Source organism: Notechis scutatus, chromosome 2 (assembly GCF_049901735.1).
Source record: "Notechis scutatus isolate UNSWTSFEM ecotype Mainland chromosome 2, rNotScu1.2, whole genome shotgun sequence".
Classification (NCBI taxonomy): Eukaryota; Metazoa; Chordata; class Lepidosauria; order Squamata; family Elapidae; genus Notechis; species Notechis scutatus.
The window spans coordinates 224,423,498-224,445,574 of record NC_142010.1 but is presented as its reverse complement, the minus strand read 5'-3'; the positions used below and the strand labels follow the sequence as shown (position 1 = coordinate 224,445,574).

Here is a 22,077-nt window from a genome sequence, read left to right as displayed (position 1 = left end):
GAAAGATTTCCCAGCCTTCTATTTGAAGACTTCTTGCCTGAATTGTGCTGTTTAGTTACCTCACGAAACAAGAGTTGAATCACCATTTCCCCCCTCCCCTCCTGTTCAAGTTTGTGTAAAGCACTTATTGGCTGAATGTATGTTTAGTTACGCATAATAACTAAATAATAAGTAATAAATAATGTTCTTTAGTTATGCATAAGTGCACCAAGTGCCTACCGTTCCTGTCTTAATGTTTATTTATTTATTTTATTTATTTTTGTCAATTGCTTACAAGATAATAGGTGTAAGTAAAAACATAGTTATGAATACATGGATACATATAAGAAAAATAAAAAGAAACAATAGGAGAGGGACGGTAGGCACGTTGGTTCCCTTTTATTCGTATCTTTCATGTATTAATAATCATGTTTATACACACATACACACACACACATAAATATATACACAATCAAATGCATGCTTGACTAAAATAAATAAAATAAAATAGTTCTGTTTATATTTGGGAGCACTGCCCGCAACAAAGTTCAGGGTCTTTTCGGCAGTACAGGGTCTTGACAGAAATCTCTGTTCAACGACCTTTCAAGCTGTCTAGCGTGCTTCTCTATACCGTCAAAACTCCCCCCCCCCCCTTAGTGTTGTGATCCAAAGCCAAACAACTTAAAAGAGGCGGAGCACAACGGATCCTCCCTCTCTCTCTCTCTCTCTCTCAACAGCCAGTTTAGAGAGTTCCGGCCTCCTCCGAGGCCTGCCTTTGTTTTAATTGGACAGGCCCCGCTGAGCCAATGAGAGCGTGGCGGGAGGAGCCTCGAGCTCGCGGAGGTGGGAGCGGGAGCGCGGAGCCGAGATTGTTTCCAGTGGGCAGGAAGGGGGCCCTGATTCGCGCCGGATCTGCGCGGCCCCAGCTAATGGGGTAGCGAGGCTGCTCTCGCTCGCCCGATCGCCTGTGGTGGTGGTGGTTGTTTTTTTGTGCATCTGGATTCCCGCTCACCCGCTTTTGTGTGTGTGTGTGTCTGTCTCTCTTCCTCTGCTTCCTTCCCTTGTTGCCTTTCTGCGATGCCGCCCCTTCTGGGCCCTTCTTCCCTTGCGTGGCCTGGCGGCCTCTTTCCACCGTGGGGTTAATCTGCAAGGAGGAAAAAGAGGAAGCGCGGAGGCCCGTCCCCCGGCTCATGCCTCAGCCCCGCCGCCCCGCCGCCGGAATCCCGAAGAGCTGCATGGACGGGCATGGGGACAGCGGCCCCTTTCTGTGCCATCGCCTCCGCCGCCGCCGAGGTTGAGGAGCAGCAACGCCAGCCCGGTCGTCAACCGCGCCCCCCGCCTTCGGCTGCCCTCGTCGTGCTGCTCAGCCTCGGGCTGCTCCTACACGCAGGTAATAACCGCCGCCGCCCCTTCCTTCTCAGCCGGGGCCCTTTCTGACCGGGGAGGGAGGGGGGAAGGGAGGTTCGGGGTGGTCTTAATGGGGATTTGGAATCAAATGAGCCACGAAGTTGATGGGTTTTTTTGGGGGCGAAGAGTTATCTCGGGTATTTCAACTTTTTTTTTAAAGAAAAAAATATGGGTCTTTTAAGACTTTTGATTCTTCGGGAGGAAAAAAACACGGTGATTTTATTGGAAGTATTAAATATCGGAAAATATTTAAAAAGTACAACTTGAAGAAAGTCTGTCGCTGAGAGGGACGCGGAATCCGAAGTTTGGAACAATCCACTTTGGAAGAAAAACGGGGGGATAGTTTGATCATGCAAGGCGTATTACGCCTGTTGGATTGAAAAAAAAAACCCCGCCTTTGTTTTGATCTACAAATCCGGGGAGTTTGACCCGCTCAAGGGCCTCCCCGGCTGTGCCAAAATGTCCCTTGCCCGTCTTTTTTTTTTTTTTTTTTTAAAAAAGGGGGGCTTCGGCGTCCGCTCCGCCGCGCGCAGTCGGCCGGGTTCTAGGAGGGGGGGGGGGAGGAGCGGCGAATGGCTGCGTCGGGGTTTGATTGGCGCCTTTGGTGTTTACTGAATCGGAGCAGGGATCGGGTTTCTCTCCTCGCTGCCGCTCCCTCCGCGGGCAGGAAGAGAGTCTCGGCTCCCGTGATCTGCTGCCGCCGCCGCCGCCGCCGCCAGTGGAGGATCTCGGGAGGGGAAAGCGGAGCAATCGCGGTGCTGAAAGGCATCCTTCTAGCCCAGGGGTCCCCAAACTTGGCAACTTTAAGACTTGTGGACTTCCAGCTGCTGGCTGGAGAATTATAGGAGTTGAAGTCCACAAGTCTTAAAGTTGCCAAGTTTGGGGACCCCTGGGCTAGGACACAAATAGAAGGCTTCAGCTGAAAATGTGTGTGTGAGTGAATTATGTACAGAGAGATTGGAGGGTGGTTTTTTTTTTTTAAGGGTATATTTTTACTGTCACTGAATATTAAGCTAGACAACTAGAAGCTAGTAACATCTTGCATTTTTAATTAGTTTATTGAATTGAATTGTAAATATGTAGTGAAGCAGCACAGAATCCTAAAAAGTTCAGTGTTTCAAATAATAAAATTGGTGTGGCTGTTAAAGGAACTACAAATAAAGATTGCTGATAAAACACTGTGAAGCTCTATACCTCTTCTAGGTTTACAATCATGTTCTCTCCCCCTCCCCTCAAATGTTTGGGGACAGATACTGTATTCAAGGTTTTTTAAAAAACAGTCCTTTTGAATATACTGTTAAACTTGTTTACTAAGAAACAAAGTGATTCCATTCGGACATTCAGGATCAGTCAAAAATCATTCTAGATTTTCTGATTATCCATCAGTTAGAAGGGATATTTAACATAGACTAAGGATGTATTTCTGCTTGTCCTTTATTAGGGAGAATTTCTTCAGTAACTGGTAGGATTTGTTTTTGAATAACCATAAGAGGGCAAGGCTGCCTTTTTTTTTAATGTGCTATTGTGGAAAACAAATGGCTATTGGTACAATATACTATATGCACTTAGTGTCCTGTGTAGATGGTGATGGTTTATTAAATTTGTATGTCATGCCTCCAATGACTTTATTGTGTTAAAGGAATTTGGGGTCTTTTCTCAAAGAACATAATTATATCAAATGCTAACATTTCCCTGTTCAATCTTCTGCCCAGGTGATTGTCAGTTGCAGACACCATGTCGAATCCAGAAGTGCACTACAGACTTTATATCATTAACGTCTCACCTGAACTCAGCCATTGATGGCTTTGATGTGGAGTTTTGCAAAGCCCTCCGGGCCTATTCTGCTTGTACCTATCGCAATTCCAAAGTCTGCCGCGGCAACTTGGTCTATCATTCTGCTGTGTTGGGAATTGGTGATCTCATGAGCCAGAGAAACTGTTCTAAAGATGGTCCAACATCCTCTACTAATCCTGAAGTTATTCATGATCCTTGCAATTACAGCGGCCGTCAGGCAACCAGAGATTATCATGGAAGAGAGCAGATTGCCCCTACTTACTTTTTCTGTGGCTTGTTTGGAGATCCCCATCTACGGACCTTTAAGGATCATTTTCAGACATGCAAAGTGGAAGGGGCTTGGCCACTCATAGACAACAACTATTTATCAGTGCAGGTGACAAATGTTCCTGTGGTCCCAGGATCCAGTGCTACTGCAACAAATAAGGTATGCTTTGTGTCAGATGTTATCCTTTATCGCCTAGCTTCAGAAGCTCAGAAAAGTTGTGAAGGTTAGCATTTTTTTCATAATACCTGAAAGTAATAATCTATTGTCAGTGAGGAAAATTAAGTTGATTCTTGGCAACTAAAGAAGGCGTAGTTGGCCAGCCCTTCAACTGCAATTTGCAACTGATCTGAAAAAGTTTGTTTTTGAAGTATTAGTGTGCATACAATTTTGGAGAAGAGAGTAAGAGTACTCGGTGATGAGTACTTGATGTTTCTGTTTGCTTTCAGAATTTTCATGGGCAGGATTTTGGTGGTCAAGATCTGTTAATATTTTGGAGGATGTAATAGGAGGGAAAGGATAACAGAGTGGCTTGGGTTGTGCGTGTGTGGGTAGGACATGGTGAGGTGAGAGGGATTGCTTTCAAAATAATTTGAATAATTTGAAAGATGGAAAGAGATGGCTTTCAAAATAATTCTAGGCTCAATTGTGGTTCTAGGTCAAGGGCTACTTTTAGGTGACATTTGCCTGGATTTTGGGTAACTGTAATATTGGACATAAGACCGCTGGCTTGGTTTCCTTTAAGCTGGCTTAGTGGTTCCTCAATATGGAATTTTGGACATGCATTTGTGAACTTCTTGGTGATTATTCAGATTTCAAGTCTAAGAATTTCATAGTTAGCCAGGCTGCGATCATGTGTTGGCCGTTTTTCTTTCTTCCCCAAATTTGCAGCCAAAGGACGATAGTTTTTAAACGTGGGGAAAATCTGGATTCGAGCTTCTCAGCAAATTCTCAGGCTTTGTAATGAGAGTAAGGTGCTTACAAGCCAAGCAGGAGAGGGTCTCAAACACATTGCAGCCCCTTCCCCAAATGCCAGCAATTTGGAGAAGGTTGCCATTTAAAAAAAAAAGACGTCTAGGATTCCAGCCGGCTCGGGAAAGTTGATTCTTTCCCAATTTGGCAAAGAGGGGAACATTAAATTTACAATTAATGGGCTAAGCACAGCCTTTTAGGATGGCTCGAAGCCGAGGGTGCAAAACAGTGGAATAAAATTCATCCCATTTATGTTTAAGAGGGGTGTGCAAGCAGGTTAGGACCGGAAGTAAGACAGACTTCAGGTAACGTTGTGTAAGATAAGCGGCAGTGGGGGCATCTTCAATACTCCAGCATGTTTAAAAAAGCATTCTCTTCTGAACAGCAGGCATTAAAAATGGAGGATTGGACTGTGGTCCAGCAAAGATAAATTACTTTAAAAAAAAAAAAAAAAGACACCAGGAATATCTGCAGATCCTGAATCAGCAGCTACAGCCAGGCCAAAACGTGTAATAATTAAAACCATTCTAACATTTTAAAATGGGGAAATCCACAGAGTTTTAGAAACAAGCAGAAAACGGACTGATAGGACGGGAGCAAAAGTTTAAACTGTGCCTCGCTGGTTGGCTCAGGATGGCGTTCCCCACGATGCCCGGGCAGCCATCAGTGCCCGCTTCAGCTGTTCGTAAGTCATAAACATCACCACATTCCAGGATCCCAGCCGAAGGAAGGAGGGTGTAAAGCCCTTGTAGAAAGCCAAAGGTCCTTCATTCTGGAGCATCCTGAGGGCGCATCCCCTGGCGTTCCTGTACTGGCCGGGAGGAGAGTTCATGTATCTGGTTTTCACCACATCAACTGGAAAGGCTATGACGGTGGTGCAAAAGCCAGCCCCAAAGGCGGAGAGGAAGTGGCAGGGGATGTCGTCTGTCATGAGATGGGATTTGAGGAGGGAATCCTTGATGTTGTAGGTCACCAGTTCGGCACAATTCACAATTGTGTATTGGGATACGTTGGGCAGCGACCCTTTCCATAGGCCCTGGACCCCTTCCTTGTCAATGGTCTTGTAGGCATGCAAAAAGTGCCTTGGTAGCGCTAGCCAGCATCTGTCCAGATCTGGTCCTGGAATCACACTTTGACCACCTCCATGGGCTGGGCCACCGCCATTGCCCCCGTGGTGCAACCAGCGAGGAGCCAGCTACCCACGCCGGCATGCTCTGAGCCTTTGGTGTAGAAGTGTTTCACCGAGTCATAAAGCCTGATCCGGACTGAGGCAAAGCTCATCTGGCGCTGGAGACTGGACACCAACCCATTGTAGAGGCTCTTGGGACCCTTATTATTCACCATCGTGGGCATGGTGCCAAAGACTGTGCCATTTTGGGGGTACTGTGCCATTTTGGGGGTGACGTGGGATTTCTTCTCTCCTTGGGTCTGTAACCAGACTTTTGCCATGTCCAGAGGGAAGGTGATCAGGTCGGCGATGCAGGCCGCTGTCCCGGCTCCCAAAAACTTGATGGTCGCTGTTGGAGGAACATCGGAGGGCTTGAATCCAACCATGATGAGCGGCTCAGGAGGGTTTCAGGTGGAGACAACAACGGAGTGAAGGGTTCAAAAGCAGCCAACAAAAGGAGTGGGAGAGACAGAAGACCAGAGAAAGGAGCTCTGTCAAACGCAAGCAAGTTGGATGGCACCTTTTAAAAACTTAGATTCCTTTCATATGTGGTGGTCGTGTTCTTATTCAAGTGTGCCAGGACCAATCAGTCGATCGGTTTTGATCAAGCTTCTCTAAAGGTTTCCCATTTGTCAAATTGATTCGACACAAATTCAGCCGAACTCCCTGGACGTGCCATAGAAAGAAGAGCAGGAAGAGGACACCGAATAATCATAATATTTATCCTGCAATCGGGGGAGGGGGAGGGGGAAGCGAAGCACAGGCTAAGCGCTGCAGCAACGTCGTGTGTTGGCAAAACACACTTCTTTCCTTGATAAATGAAGAAATGTACATTTGTTCTAGAACTGCATAATGTTTTGTTGAAGAAAACTGCTCAATAGGAAATGGTGAAAAATGTGAGGCACTAGAAATAAGGTATCAACATGAAGAGTGATATATTACTTTCACACATAAGTCAGAAGAATCTTTTACATATATATTGAGAAAATGAGTAATAAAAGGTCATCATAGATTGCTTGTTTTTTTAGATATTTATCTATGAGAATGTTATGCAGTGTGTGATATGTTATACATGTACCTGATTCTGAATATGTTTTAATTCAGCATATTTATTCAATTAACATGCCTAAACAAGTCTGTAAAGAAGATACTCAAATGCTACTTTTTATGTGCAGATTTAACACTCAAAATATTTTAGAACTGTGTTCAATAGGTTTAACCCCCCCCCCCTCCTCCAAAGGGGGGCAGGGGCACAACAAAAGGCTGGACAGACAAAAAAATAATTGTATCTTTAAAATGGCAACTCCAACTGAAACATTAGTAATGTGCAAACCTTGGTTTGTAGTTCAGGAAAGATTGTGAACAATGGGAATTGTTTTCTATCCAATCTATCTGAAACAATGCCAAATTGAAAAGGCTGCTATTGAACCAAGCTTAAGCCTTTCTGAGCATTGTTTCCCATCTCCCCAAAGTTGATACTGTTGTGATGGTTGCTGCAGATGGACTTTCCGACACTCACTGTATCAAATAGAGAACTTGGGGTTATTATCACTTTGACTCTGAATGGACTGACTGCCTCGTGTTAGTAGGATCTATTGGAATCCCCCAGAATATGGAGCCAAAAGGTATTCATATTTTTTAATCAAATAAATTGTCTTATTTATTGTTGGTTTAACTTTTTTTTGAAAGAGCAACCAATAATAATATTGCAAAGTATGCCTTTTGAATTGCTCTCTTTGTAACTTTGGTAGAAATTTGTTCCTCTTCATATTTTCCCACTTTTTCTCATGGATTGAATCTTTCATCTCAGGTATAATTGAATAAAGTAGTCATTTTCTTCAGTGGTGTTTGCCCTTTAAAAACACTTAGAAAGCCAGTATCTTTTACAAATCTCCTGTGGCAGAAAATGCAGGAAGTAAAAATAATGAGAGGTCTACCGTTCATGATCTGAAACTGGCTGTTCAGCAGTCTGCCTCACTGTGTGTTGAGAGCATAGGCAGATATGCCGGCTAGACAGACCTGGTCCTGAAGTACCATCTATTGGCATGTCAGGTCAATTACAGAAGAAACTTGGAACAGTAAAATACGCTGTGTGATTGAACACAACAGGGAAAAGTTTATGCATTAAAATGAATTGCATAATTTGTGCACTGTTTACAATGTACTGCATATGAAAACATGGAAAACTTTTTTCACATGTTAAACATTAGTATTTCCTATTTTTTTAGAACTTTCTTCTAAAAATAAAAGAAAAATATTAAATCAATTAATAAATAATTTTAAATATAAGGAAAGCTCATATTATTGAATTGATATATCTTTAAGATTACAGTAAAAAGAATTTTTAAATCACATTTTGAACTTGAATAAAATATTAACATGCATAGGGATGCATTAAATATTTTATATATTTATACAGCAATATAATTAATATCTCCTACATTCAGTTTTTGTCGGTTTACAATTTTGAATATAATTCATATCCACATTTTTTCCAGATACCCACACACTGATTTTCAATTGCTCTCAGGAATTAGAGTTGTCATTATATGAAGACTAAAAGTTATTGTCTTGTTATTCTGAACTACCATGCTTGAATTTAATAAAGGAATAAAGATGGTCAGTGAAGGTTTGCAAGTGGTCATTGATTTGCTGAGTTGAGAATCTTGTCAAGAGAACAACTTGTGCAAATTGGATGTTAGTTGATCATAAGTTTATATCTTGTAGCTCTACATATTACAAGGCTGATGCTGATTGGTGCATAAACTCAACACAGAAAGTCTTTAATAGAAAACCACCTTTTTTGAAGTTGGAAGCTGGCCACAATGCCCTTTACAAATAATATATTGGTGTTTAAGATAATTGATTAGACTAGCCCTGGACCTGATAAATTTGCAAGTTCAGCAAGATGTATTTGCTTTCCCTAATTGCCGTACTGGGTCACATGTTCATATACTCATTCCTAACTCTTAATATTGGCAATTGACTAGTCTGCAGTGACATCAAGTTGACCTGTGGAGGAAAAGATGTTGAAGTACTCTGGTTACCATAGGTAGTCAAAAGCTGAGCAGCTGGAAAGCAGGGGGAACTGTTTTGTTGGTGTTCTGAGTTTTATGAGCCATTTTTGTTAAAACTAACTGCTTAAGTTGCTGAATACTTGCAAATGACATCCTACTGGTATTCAAGCATATATTAAACATTTGGAGAAACGGAAGTTATGCTATATGCCTTGTCCTCCTGCTCACACAATGCTTGCTGTAGGCTTTTAGTTCAGTATCTACAGGAGCTGTTTTCATATAGAATAGAATTAGAATAGAATAGAATAGAATAGAATAGAATTCTTTATTGGCCAAGTGTGATTGGACACACAAGGAATTTGTCTTGGTGTAAATACTTCGTGCAAATATGATATTGCCCTGAATGAATAGTCATCTAAAGGACATTTTACATTACATAAAAAAGGATGTTAGTGCTGTGTTAATATCTATTTTACCTATAGGTGAAATCATTTGAGGCATTTTCAGAAAATCGGTGAAGAATCTCCATTTATTAGTAGGAGAGTAAGACCGTAATGCCACCCAGTGAGTTTGGACTTCAGCCTTATGTGTAAAGTGTACAATGCAAACATTTCTATTGTGAATAATCCCTGGAGGCAGAGAATTTAGCCAGGTGTACCTTACTGATGAGCTACAGAATCAACTGGAAGAGATGCATTAAAAATGAATGAATAGAAGCAAAGTAGTTTAGGAAGAGAGTTGGCAGAAGGGGAGGTGAAATGTTTAACAAAAGCATTGATGTTTTAAATGGACAGCAATATCATCTATTAATAATAAATGGTGTGGTATAGAGCAAATGTGCCAGAGTAAGTTATTGCAGTTTATGGATTAGGTCAGAGAAACAAGTAAGCAATGCTGATGGTGTTTGGAGGTTCAGAGACTTTCAAAAAGCATTTTCATGATCATGCTCAGAGGGTGAGGGGGTATGTACTGCAAGGTTTCATTTCAAGAAACCTTTAAAGGAGGAATAATTGACAGAGCAACCCAATATGCAGCTAGATGGGATAATTCTCTGGGGGAAAATCAGCTGAGTTCTGATAATATTAGTGTCCATGAAGAAATGCATTTGCTAGTCTTCTGTAACACTTTTGCAGTAATGTGCAATATATGTGCATATGGAACTGTCTCTAGTTGGATTGATTGACAGTTAGCACTTTAAAAGGAACATTTCAAACCTGCATGTGTTTACTCTGAAGTTAAGTCTCATTGAACTCACTGATTGGATTCCCAGATAAATGAGTGTAAAATTGCAATCCAAGAATAGTAAATTCTTTCTTTCCTAGCAAAAGACTAAATAGTAAGCTTGTAAACTGGCCTACTTTAAATCTCTACAGGCGAAGAATGACTTCTTGACATGTACAGAGTGAGATTACCCTGTCTTCTCTCTGTTTGAAATAATAATAATAAATTATAAAGGCAGAGCAGAGGAGAACTGTGTGGAAAGACTGAAAAGAATCAGCAGCCTTATGTTGAAGATCTCCAAAACATTGGGGAAGCCCAGGGAATCAAATCAGAGGATCATTTGCTCTAGAAAAAAATATCTTTCTGTATTGATAAATATATATATCCCAAAAATAATTGTTGACTTTTTATTAGTGTTTCTTGGATTGTGCTCCCATTTTTTGTGATAATTTAGATCAGGGGTCGCCAACCTTTTGGACCTCAGGGACCACTAAACTCACAATTTTAAATCCGGGGACCACTAATAGGAATTTTGGCTGACAGTGGCTTGCTGACGTTGGTGGGAAAGTCGGTCCCATATTCCAGAGCTGCAGTAGTCACAGGACTGGCCCTCTGGTCATTACGGAGCAGCTGCTGCTCCACCTGGGTGCACCAGCCTGCCATGGACTGGAGGAGCTGCTCTGGGATAACCAAAGGGCCAGTCTTGTGACTACTGCAGCTCTGGAATATGGGACCGACTTTCCCACCAACGTCAGCAAGCCACCCCAGGGCGGATTTCCCTCCCCTTCCATTGGTCTTACCTTCCAGTTCCAGCTTGCGTGTAAGGTTTGCGCTCGGCTGAAGGGTGGGGGCCACCAGGTGGATAGGCCATGTGGGCGGCGCAGCCTGGATTAATTGCTTTCGGGGGGAGTGCTTTGAAGGGACATTTCTCTGCGGACCACCAAAACGTTCTTGTGGACCACCAGTGGTCCCTGGCCCACTGGTTGGCAACCATTGATTTAGATGGCACTATTTAAATTACCTCAGTTTTTGCATTTTTATTTCTTCAATATAACAGTTTTCTTATACTGAAGAAATAGAGCAGGGATGTCAAACTTGTGGCCCGCGGCCAGATGCATCACATGGAGGCCACGCCCATCCCAGCTCCGCGAATGAGAATAATGCAAAACGTCACAATACTAGTTTAATACCCGTGAAATAGAGTATCAAGACAGTATAACATGTGAAGGTCCTATAGCTGCCACATATGGTGGATACCATGTGAAACACTGTCTGAAAGATAGATGGTGCTAGTAGAAACTACTAAGCTAGTTGTCCAAAGCGGGAGGCCAGGGCCAAGATGAGAAAACCCAGAGGATTTCTGGGGGGGAAAGATTTAGGTGTTCCAAGCTTTTATCTTGCAGGATTCAGCAGCAGCTGGGACAAACTCATGTTAATTTTGCAATTGCTTGGAAGATACTTTTTCTCATGTATTCCGTAGCATGATCAAGGAAAAAATCCAGAGAGAAAATAATAAATGTTAGCTGAGAAGAATACAAGAATGCTGTTTTCCTTTCTATGTCATCTAAGGCCTTCCAGGTATCTTGCTTATCAATTCTCACAATTCCAGACACCAAAGGCAGAGAGATAGCTTTAAATGTGATGGATAGTCAATGTTTACTTTGGGAATAGTTAGTATAATAATGAGTACTTGCCAGAACATTGTCCTTGACATCAGCAATACCTGTGTGTTAAGCATTCACCTTTCCCATAGTATTGTTTCAAGTGTTTGTTTTTATAAAACACAAATTTTGTTTTGGAACTGATCTGTTGCAGATAGAGGAATATGCTTCTTGAAAGAAAGGTGGCCAAATTACCTGTGAATGTACAGGTGCTAATATTAGGTCTTTGAACATGGGAATTACTGAAATCTTCGCTGAAACAGGCTCCAACAGAACATAAAAATGACAGCTTTTGTTTGTTTAGAAAGCCAGATAAAATGTTTTGGAAAAGATAACTTTTTGTCATCTTCTTCCTCGTGGTTACTTTGCCAATACAATGGATGAATGAGATAATGAGAAGAGTGTTCAGCTGAAAGCACTGCACTGCACTGCGCTGCAATATATTGCCATCTTTCTAATATTACATCCCTTTATTTAACAATCCTTGTTATAAAATATTGGGAAAGTTTGTTGAATTGTAATGGGCATCATGTGGCCTTTAGTGATACATTGAGAGGATCAGCTGCATTTGTGGCAAGCGGAAGGCAAACCCTATTTGGCATGGGTCCTAGAATGCTATAGCACGAAGGTAGTTGGATGTGTTACCTAGGCCTTACTTTGGATATTCATATCTTTGCGATATGGTAATAAGAACAGAATTCAAAAGGATCCGACGGTTTCTCCACATGGTATCCCTTTGATTTATTTTTTTTAGATCAGACATTGGGAATTATTGTCTTCTGAAGGGCCCATGAGCTATAGGAGAAAAATGAAGGAGAGCCAGAACATGTGGGCTGATGTGTGGGGTCATGTGTTATCTCAGAAACTCAAAACATACACATAGTAAGGAAAGTGAGTTTTATGGAGTTTTGCCTTCAAAACATGGATCATATTCCAAAGCTTGCCCTAGCAAGGGGAATCTGGGAATTATATTGCTAAGTTGTCTGCTGGATGCTAGACTAGGGAACTTTTCATTTGATGTGGCAAAAGTTGGCGTAGTATGTGGAAAGCATGAAATTAGGCCCAATACTACAGGGCTGCCCCTCCAATGTTAAATCATCATTGGAAGCAGCTATGCTTACTCTTTGGGGCTTTGCTTTAAATTTTTCATCTCAGGTCTCTAAATGCAATTCATTAAAATAGGGGAATCAACTGTTTTGTCAACAAAAGAATCATTACGTGGAATGAAAGAGAACATAGCTCAAAGTGATGTTAATAGGGAGAATTATGGCAATTAGTTTTGTGGCAAGATGGTGAGGCTGAAGGGATCAGCAAGAAGGAAGGAAGAGCTCTAATTAATCGCAATTTGTATAACTGATCTCTCACTTTAGGTATGAGTGAACTTGCTCAGGACTCTTATTTTCCTCAGGCTGATAGCTTTTTCTGCTAAGCAGCATTAGTTTAATTACAAAGTGTATCCCATGTCTATGCTGCTGGAGATTGGAGTTTTTCAGCCACTAAAAAGTAGCTGCTTTATTCTCGTTCTCAGTTTTATCGCATTACCTGATTCTTCCTTCTCTTCCTGAGAAAAATCAAGAGAAGAATGGCTTATGCAACCAATAACTAGTGAAATCTCCAAAGTATAGTTCCTCACAGAATTGTGAGCAGACTCTAACATTATCATTCAAAAAGAAATTGTGGTTTTCTCTGGTAGAATAGAGAGCACTCAATTCTTGCTCAGGACCAGACAATGTAAACACGTGTTTCCTTTCAAAGTCACATGGCCCTGGTGATGGCCTGTGGCTATGCATTTGAGAGACTGAAGACCAGCTGGGCTAAACAGGTAAAAGTCTAAGTGATTTAGCATGAAGAAATTGCTGGAAAATTCCAATTTGGTGGCATAAGGGCAAATAAGTGGAGCTAAAACAAGGATGATATAGGACCGTGATGGCGAACCTACGGCACACATGCCACAGGTGGCACACAGAGCGATTTGTGCAGGCATGCGAACCCCAACCAAACTTACCTGCACTGCTCATGTGCGTGCCTCCCAGCTGATTTTTGGCCCGTTTGAGGCCGTTTTTGCTCTCCTGGAGCCTCGAAGGAAGCCTCGGAAGGCCGAAAAACGGGCCTTCCGGAAATACCGGAAGTGCTGAAACATGCCTGTTCTCAGCCTCCCAAGGCTCCAGAGGCTTCCCTCGAGCCTCTGGGAGGTTGAAAATGGTCTCCAGGCTCCAGAGGCCCTCCTGAGGTTGAAAATGGGCACTTCCAGTATTTCCGGAAGACCTGTTTTTCGGCCTCCAGAGGCTGCAGAGGCTTCCCTCAAGCCTCCGGGAGGGCAAAAACGGTCTCAAACGGGCCGAAAATCAGTTGGGAGGCACGTGCACGCGCAGTGCAGGTAAGGGGGCAGGCCAGGGGCAGTGGTGGGATTCAAATAATTTAACAACCGGTTCTCTGCCCTAATGATTTCTTCCAACAACCAGTTCACAAAAATGCTCAGAAAGTTAACAACCGGTTCTCCTGAAGTGGTGTGAACTGGCTGAATCCCACCATTGGGCAGGGGTGTTGCGCATACATGTGCAGGGAGGCAGAGTGCATTGCATTGTGGGTGCCGGCGCACACATGGTTTCGGCACACCACAACAAAAAGGTTTGCCATCACTGGTATAGGAGGAGGAGAATGGTGAATACAGGAGGGAGAGAATCCTGAATATAATAATACTTGTAAAAGCTGAGGGATGCTTAAATGTTCATGATAGTATCTGATAAGAATATTCTGTGGTGCCCTTCCTAATATGAATATTTGACTTTTTTTTAATTGACAGCTTATGTTAAAAATGAGAGAGAACAAATATGAATACATCAAGTTCTAACACCTATGTTGAGTTCTTTGATAAACTTTGGGGGAGGGGAGTCAGTTCCTTTTTTGGGTGAGGGGCAATTCTTTGTGAACCATCCTCAAGGCTCCTGAGAAGATAGTTGGAATATAAGTATAGGACATACTAATTAATGAAAATGTTAATACAAATATCTTAATAGTTTGTGCTTTATGATGCACAAACTCAGTAAGGAAAATGTAAGAGACAGATTATGAAAACTAGTTATTCTGAAGTTTAATACTAGAAACCTTAGAAGGGAATAAAGTAATCTTTAAAATATTTTTAAATATCTTTAAAAGGTATGACTTCATAAACAAGTAAGGTGGATATGTAAACATTTGCTTTGATGTTTTCCCCTCCTGAAACATTTTGTTCAAATAGTCTGCTTAAATTTCTCCTTTCTTTAGGGTTTTGGCTGTGTATGATTGAGCAGCTGTAAAAACTAAATGAATGAATTCATATTATGAATGAATAAAAACATTCCTATTTTGATTTTCTTTCTGTTCAGTGTATCATTTCAGATCAGCTCTGAGTCCAGGAGCCGCCTATGGTTGAAATAGACAGTTTATTGCTTTATTATGTGTTTCCAACAATCTTGCTCTTAGCCATTTTGCTGAAGAGGAATTGACTACAAAACATTTGGAAAGCAAATGTTTTTGTCTGTTTTTGGTTAAGAATTTTTAAGCTACATTTATTTTTATTATGTATGTTAAGACCTTATAAAAATGAGCCTCTAGGGCAGCCACCAATTCAAGGCTCTGGCCCATGGGGTGCTTAGATCTGACCTGTGGGGCCACCCTGGAGACAGCAAACGACCAGTCCATGGTGCCTCAGCCTGGCCAAGGTCAATTGGGGGCTGATCTACAACCTGGTGGCAGCTGGCAGCGTGCTGGAGGAGGCTGTGGCAGCTGAAAACGGAGCTCAGGGTGAGTGCCCACAGCCCTCCTGAGCTCCATTTTCAATGGGGGTGTGCTGGAGGAGGCAGTGTCAGCCAAAAACAGGGGTGATGTGAGGTACACCTGTGGCCCTCCTAGTTCTGTTTTCACTGGCAGACTGCTGGCAAAACAAAATTACTAGCAAAAGTGGCATTTTGATCACAAGGCATGGAGGCATCGAGAAATGTTTCCCCTTTTGCATTTGCATTTCCATGCCCACCCCAGCCCCACCTTCCTGCCTCTGCCTCCATGGTCAAACACAAATTGAGTTTGACACCCCAGCACTAGGGGAATGTGTCCTGGCAAATAATAAATTCAGTAAAAGAATAATTAAAATGTTATTCCTGTTGCATTGACCAGTAAGTTTGAAGAAACATGAAATTGTTAACAGAGAAGCCATTATCTTCCCCCCTCCCCCAACCATGGAATAACTGTTCAGCTGCTCTGAACTCTATAATCATAAATATCCACTGTCTCATCTAGTCAATTTTGAAAAGAAAACAAAATCCATTTTGATCAATTCTAAAATATTTCTGAAGTTTTGTGGATGAATTTTATATAAACACGTACCATTCTGGATATTTTTCATTTTCAATTTTTCTTCAACTTGCCATTCTTTTAAATAAATGAAGACTTTGTAGACAGATTTCCTACAAAAGTTTGTTGACAAATTAGAAGAGAGCTATGAGGACTCATAGCCTTGCATAGCCTGTTTATTTGCCTGAAAATTGTCTGTATTATGAAGACTGCCGCTCAGAATATAATTGCTTAAGCCGCTGATCAGGTGATTGGTACTGTTACATTTATGGGTGGACATCGACTGAGCCATATTTTTCTATCACATCAGCCTTGGGATAATTTTAAGAGGTGTGTTTGCATTCCACTAAGATAAGAGTGCTTGTTTCCATTAAATCTTATGAATGTGATATATTCTGAAATGGAGTAAATTTACCATTTTGTACATTGAAGGCACTTTTTTATGATTCTCTACAATGAATACCCTCCTTATTGGTATGGCTGGAAACACCAGCACAGAATCTTGTCCCCTACTTTTACTCTTAAGGAGCCCTGCTTTTTTAGTAGCAGAGTTCTCCCTAAAAGGTTTAGCTGTTTCAAATAGTGGCATGTTGATCTGATAACCTTGAAGATAAGGTAGTTGTGCAATAATGAGTTGGAAATATTGTACCCTCTGAATTGACAAACTCGTTCCTGAAATTTGTATAATTACATTGCTATATTTTTGACAACAGATGCTCCTCTTTAGGGCTTCTTAAGTGATGGGATTGATATGTTCCGTGATACATACCAATGAACTGTCATGTGAAGTGTTCCGTTCTAACTCTCTTGTTTTTCTTGTTTTCCCCACAGATTACCATTATCTTTAAATCCTACCAAGACTGTACAGACCAGAAGGTGTATCAGGCAGTAACCGATGATTTGCCAGCAGCTTTTGTAGATGGCACAACTAGTGGTGGAGATGGAGACCCCAAAAGCTTGCGTATTGTGGAAAGAGTGAGTGGCAAATACGTGGAAATGCATGCTAGGTACATTGGAACTACTGTGTTTGTGCGCCAGCTTGGTCGTTACTTAACACTATCAATTCGCATGCCAGAAGAGCTGGCCCTGGCTTATGAGGAGAGCCAGGACCTGCAGCTCTGTGTGAACGGCTGCCCTTCCAGTGAACGCATTGATGACAGTGGGCATCTTCCTTTACCAGTGATGGGGCAGCTCCTTCCTTCTGGTGCTTCAAGTCACACCCATTCTGTATATACACTGGAGAGTGCAGCCACCAAGTGCCACGAGAAGATGCTGCTGAAGGACATCTATTTTCATTCTTGTGTGTTTGATTTACTCACCACCGGTGATGCCAATTTCACAGCTGCTGCACACAGTGCCTTGCAGGATGTTGAGGCGCTGCATCCAAGGAAGGAGAGATGGCACATCTTCCCCAACAATGAGGGCAGTATTCAGGGGGAAAAATTTGGACTTGGACTTGGACTTGTAGGCTTTCTGCTTGTTTTTTTGTAGGATCCTCCCCTCATTGATGGTTGTTGTAGAGAACAAATTAAAATATATATTGTCATAATATATTAAGAACATATATGTATATACCGTGTATATGAAGGGATGCTTTTTTGTCCTGGGACATCCAGAGGATTGTATATAATTGTGTTAACCTTTTTCCTATGTATGTTGGATGTAATATTCTTTTGATTGTAATATTTTTTTGCTTTGCAGTTGGTGAAACATTTTATAATATCCTCTCATCAGGACCTAATAGAAAGCACTTTATTTTTTATATATTAACTATTTATGTGACCCTAGGTAATATGTAAAGCATATATTCATCTGTACATATATCATACCCAGTATGCCCTCTAAGTATTGCCTAGCTTAATTCATACACTTAGAAGTTTTATTTGATTCCTTTTCTTTCTTTTTTGCCATTCTTTTGGCCAGTTATGGCAACACAAGAATTTTGCTAGGTAGATAATGTATACCTAGGTCTAAGACAAGCCTAGGACTTACATTGGACCCTGGGCCAGTAGCCTCCATTTCATAGGAATGCAGCAATTATTGGCCATCAGCCCTCAGAATTAGTGCATTCACAACTGCATCTTATGTTTACTGATGCAGCAAATCTCTGCTTCCTTCCAAAACTTGCTTTTTAGCATTAAAAATTGTACTTGGGTTCTAATATACAAGTACAAAATACAAAGTTTTCTATGAATTTAGCGAAGGACACGCATAGAATGCAGTGTCTCTTTTCTTTCCAGATGTATAAGAATGAGGCCTAAAGACTTCCCAGAATTTTTTGGGGAGGGTGAGGACTCAAATCTCTCTCATATCTATATGGATGTCTTCAAGTGGTTTGTATTAAATGTTGTGCCCTAAGATAGTGGTAGGCCTTACTTGCTTAATTTTACTCCTAAACATTTTTGCAACATCAAAAAACCATAAAAATGGGTAATGAGCATAATTTTTAAATTGTCTGAAAAGAAAGGTAGAAAATTAAGAAAATGGATATTGCCCAGGAGGGGTTAGGACAGCTTAATTATCATTCCTTTGTCGAGTTTAGCAAGTTGCTCAACTGCAAGACCTTCTGCATTGGTCTAAGTACAAACATACACATAAACATTATTTTGGATATGTAAAAAGACTGGCAGATTTATTACATCAGTTTTGATGGACTACAGTCTGTTTATTAATTATATGATGCATCTCTGATAGAAGCTACAGCCAATAAGAACTTAATGGCACAAGTAAAACTTGGGGGGTGCCCAAATGCCATTTTTGGGGGTTTTCCCCCCTGAGGAGACTGTATAAGTGTTCCATACTTACAGTGTTTTATTTCCTGTGTGAACATATCTTCTTCCAACACTTGCTAGAATTGTTGCACTTAGGTACTTAAAATATACTCTAGACACAGAGAAATCTATATAAAACATTCACTGCTAGCTGAACAAGCATTTCTTACTCTCTTATTAGCAGAATATCATTCCCCATGCTAGCAACTAGGCTGACAAGCCTGCTTCAGATCATTTCAGGTTAAATGTGCTTTAAGGATTGCTGGAGTTTCTGGTTAATAAAAACACTCAACTTTAGCTATACTTAATGAACAGCAATCAGCAAAATAAGGCATTGTGCTAGGAAGGCATGGTAGTGGTTCCTTGGACTGTGTAATGATAGATGCTCTTTTGTGCTTGAACGATTGATCTGGGAATCAAGCACGGCTTTTACCCAGCATTTGAGACTAGAAGTGTCAAAGACTGATACTGCCACCATTTGCCTGTGCCTGGATTTAGTTGGATTGTCCTGTGTGTTCAGTAACTTTCATTGAAGTGGAAAAACACTGGTTTGTAGTACTGATTGAAACTCTCTCCTAGTTATGCACATACTTCTAGTTTGCTTGGCTTGGATTCATGACATGTGAATTCTTGTTGAGCTTGAGTAAAATCTCTGTCTGCTTTAAAGTGACAGCACCATAATAATATAAGCTTTTACTTAAAGTCACCAAATACAAGCAAAATTGCTTGCTAGTTTGTATATTCAAAATGTGCCTGATCTCAGAGTGTTAGGATGAACTTGAGGTTCGGTTTTTGTGGCCCAAGTACATTATTTGGTTTTTGCAGCTACGAAATGTTTAAAATTCTGCCTTTGGTCAGTTGTTAAGGCAATAAGGCAACATAGAATATGAAGCCAACCTTACTGTATTTCTCCTTTCCCTGTCCCTTTTCCCGTCTCGTATGGAGAGACATGATGGTCTTAGAATAGTTGAATTTTTTCATATTTTTATGTGCCAAGTGAAAAAGTATTTGTGGAAGAAGTCTGGTTAGACAAATCTAGAGTTGTAGCTACAATGTAAGCCCATTGTAAACAGGTGTATGCTCATTTTCTGCATTCCCAAAATGTGCATACATGCGTGTGCTGACAAAAATACACAACAAATAACTGAAAATTATGAAATCCAGAAATAAATGCTATTTTGGAAAAGTTGGCATTGGGAATGCTTTTTGCTTCTTGTCCCACTGTGGGATTTCTTAAGAAAATGTTATTCGCACATGTTGGTTTTTAAAAGTCCACCATAGTCAAAATATCTTTAGTTAATGCCAAACATGAATTGTTTGAAGCTAGTGAGTGGTCTCTGGGAGAAAACATATACTTAGAAGAGAACATTGGTGTTCACAGATACTCCAACTGTGACTGTCTCTTTTAGAAGGCTTCAGACTTATGCTTGAGAAAAAGAATACAAAACAAAACCCACAGTATGCCCGATATTTTGCAAACCATTTTAGATGTGCTTCATGGCTATACTATTAAGTAAATGTTTGTGTGAAAAAGAAAAGTGACCGTGCAGTGTATACTTTAAATTATGATAGAATAAAAAAGTTACATATCATGCTGTGGAATGTTTGTGCCATTACTGACCCCTGCTGGTTGCCAGTATATAATAGTCGATGACAGTAATGTAACTTAAAGGTGTGTGTTCCAATCAAATCCAACCAATCTCCAAATTTTGAGAGGAAAGTGCAGTGCCTGAAACCAAAGCAACAGCTTATTGAGATGAGGCTAAAGCCCTACAGAGCAATTAAGTGAACAGTGAAGCTTCATGAATAATGTAATGGTTTTGCCAGACGCTGTGTCTGCAAATATCAACTACCTTCTTCCATAAAAATCAGGATGAGTGGGAGAGGCATGGATTCAACCGTGATTGGCAAGTCCATTTACTAATTGCAGGATTAATGCCAATGTTGGAAGAGCTCTGCAGAAGGTGTTTATGGGGAGTGGACGGTGGAGAGTCTTATCAAACAATCACACAGATTAAATCCTTTGAAGAAATAAATTGCCTGGGGTCTTAGACAAGGATGGTAAGGAGCACCCAGTGTAATGAACTAATTCTTTTCAAGGGGCTTTAGGGATCACTGTGTCTTAGGACAAAATTTAACCAATGGTGAACTTTAGCTGAATGATGCTTAAAGAAACTGCTCAAAATATTTGCTTGAATTGTGCCCTTGAAGCAAGTGTTAAAGGATATCACTTTCTGTAGTGTGTTAAAATGTTGGTTTTGTCCTAATGAAAATTGTCATTTTTATAGCCAATAAGCAGTAACGAGCCAAGAGTTCACTTTCTAATGGTATAATAATTTTTTTTTAACAAAACTTTACCATAAGAATTTCCTTTACACAAAAATGTCTGAACCTGTCTCTAATTTGACAGGACTGTCTGATTGTGGTTTTCAAGTTATTGGAACTTTTTCAAAGGTTCCAAAACTTGCAGCTTTCTCTTAGGTTAAGTACGTTTCATCCTTCTACATGTGCTTAATGTTCATTCAAATGAGTATGCCTGCAAGATTGACCATTTTGGTGTTTTGCAAACTAATTAACGAGAGCTAGACTTCTTGCCTTGGGTTGGGCAAGCAACCTCTGAATTGTTCCAAGTCCCCAAAAAGCTCTTACCCAAAGCCTAGTTCAAAGTACTCAATGGAATTTTGCAACTAATAGGTTTTCCTCACCAAAACTATTGCAAGTTGAATGAATCAATGTGATGCTCAATATTTCTGATAAGTAGAAAACAACTCGTGGCTCTGCCCACTAGCATCAGCTCTGAAGGGCAAATGATTGAATCTAGCCCTTCAGAGCTGATTTTTGTGAGCAGAGTTATGAGTTGCTTTCTGCATATCGGAAATACTATTATATATTGATTTTAAAAACCCAGTCTTTTCTTTGGAGGAAATCTTTCTTCTCCAAGTCTAGAATTCCGCTTGACATTTTTCTAGCTCTGCATAGCGCAAGGACAGCTTCAAAAGAAAATGGAAGTCACTACTCTCTTCTAGTAGCATTCCTTAATTGATTAAAATCAAGTATGATTTGGAAAGATCAAAACCAGAACTAAGGTATGTAATTCTGTGATCGTAGCTCCTTTCCTTTTAGGAAAATCAATACCAACATCGTATCTGATTGGCTATTTGTCTCATCTTACAAGATCATCTGATGCATTAAACTCAAAAATCCTCCAATATTTCCTATCAATAGAGAACATTCTACAGAAATATGCGGGTCCATGCATGGGCTGCAATGCAGCAATGAAAAGTTGCTTTATGAAGGCCTTTTCTCACGTTACCTTTGCCATTACAAAACTTCGGTGTTGTATTGTCAACACCAAGGCTGGGGTTCATAGACATCTTCTGAATCAAAACACTGTTGTGTCCAAGATCAACAGTTGCCTCATGTGTAGTTCCTGTGATCAACCACGAGTTACTTCCAATGTTTATGTATTGTGATAAATGATGGGATCAAGGTA

At 40.8% G+C, this 22,077-nt stretch overlaps 1 protein-coding gene and 1 pseudogene across 1 annotated transcript; one reads left to right on the top strand and one right to left on the bottom strand.

Annotated features, from left to right (window-relative positions):
* Positions 1–793: 793 nt before the first annotated feature.
* On the top strand, positions 794–20,186 carry RGMB (repulsive guidance molecule BMP co-receptor b). The gene is made up of 3 exons (XM_026672696.2): positions 794–1,369; positions 3,099–3,607; positions 16,645–20,186. The coding sequence occupies exons 1-3, from the start codon at positions 1,225–1,227 to the stop codon at positions 17,302–17,304; spliced, it is 1,314 nt and encodes a 437-aa protein (XP_026528481.1). The 5' UTR covers positions 794–1,224; the 3' UTR covers positions 17,305–20,186.
* On the bottom strand, positions 5,035–5,971 carry LOC113415346 (dicarboxylate carrier UCP2 pseudogene; annotated as a pseudogene).
* Positions 20,187–22,077: the final 1,891 nt, after the last annotated feature.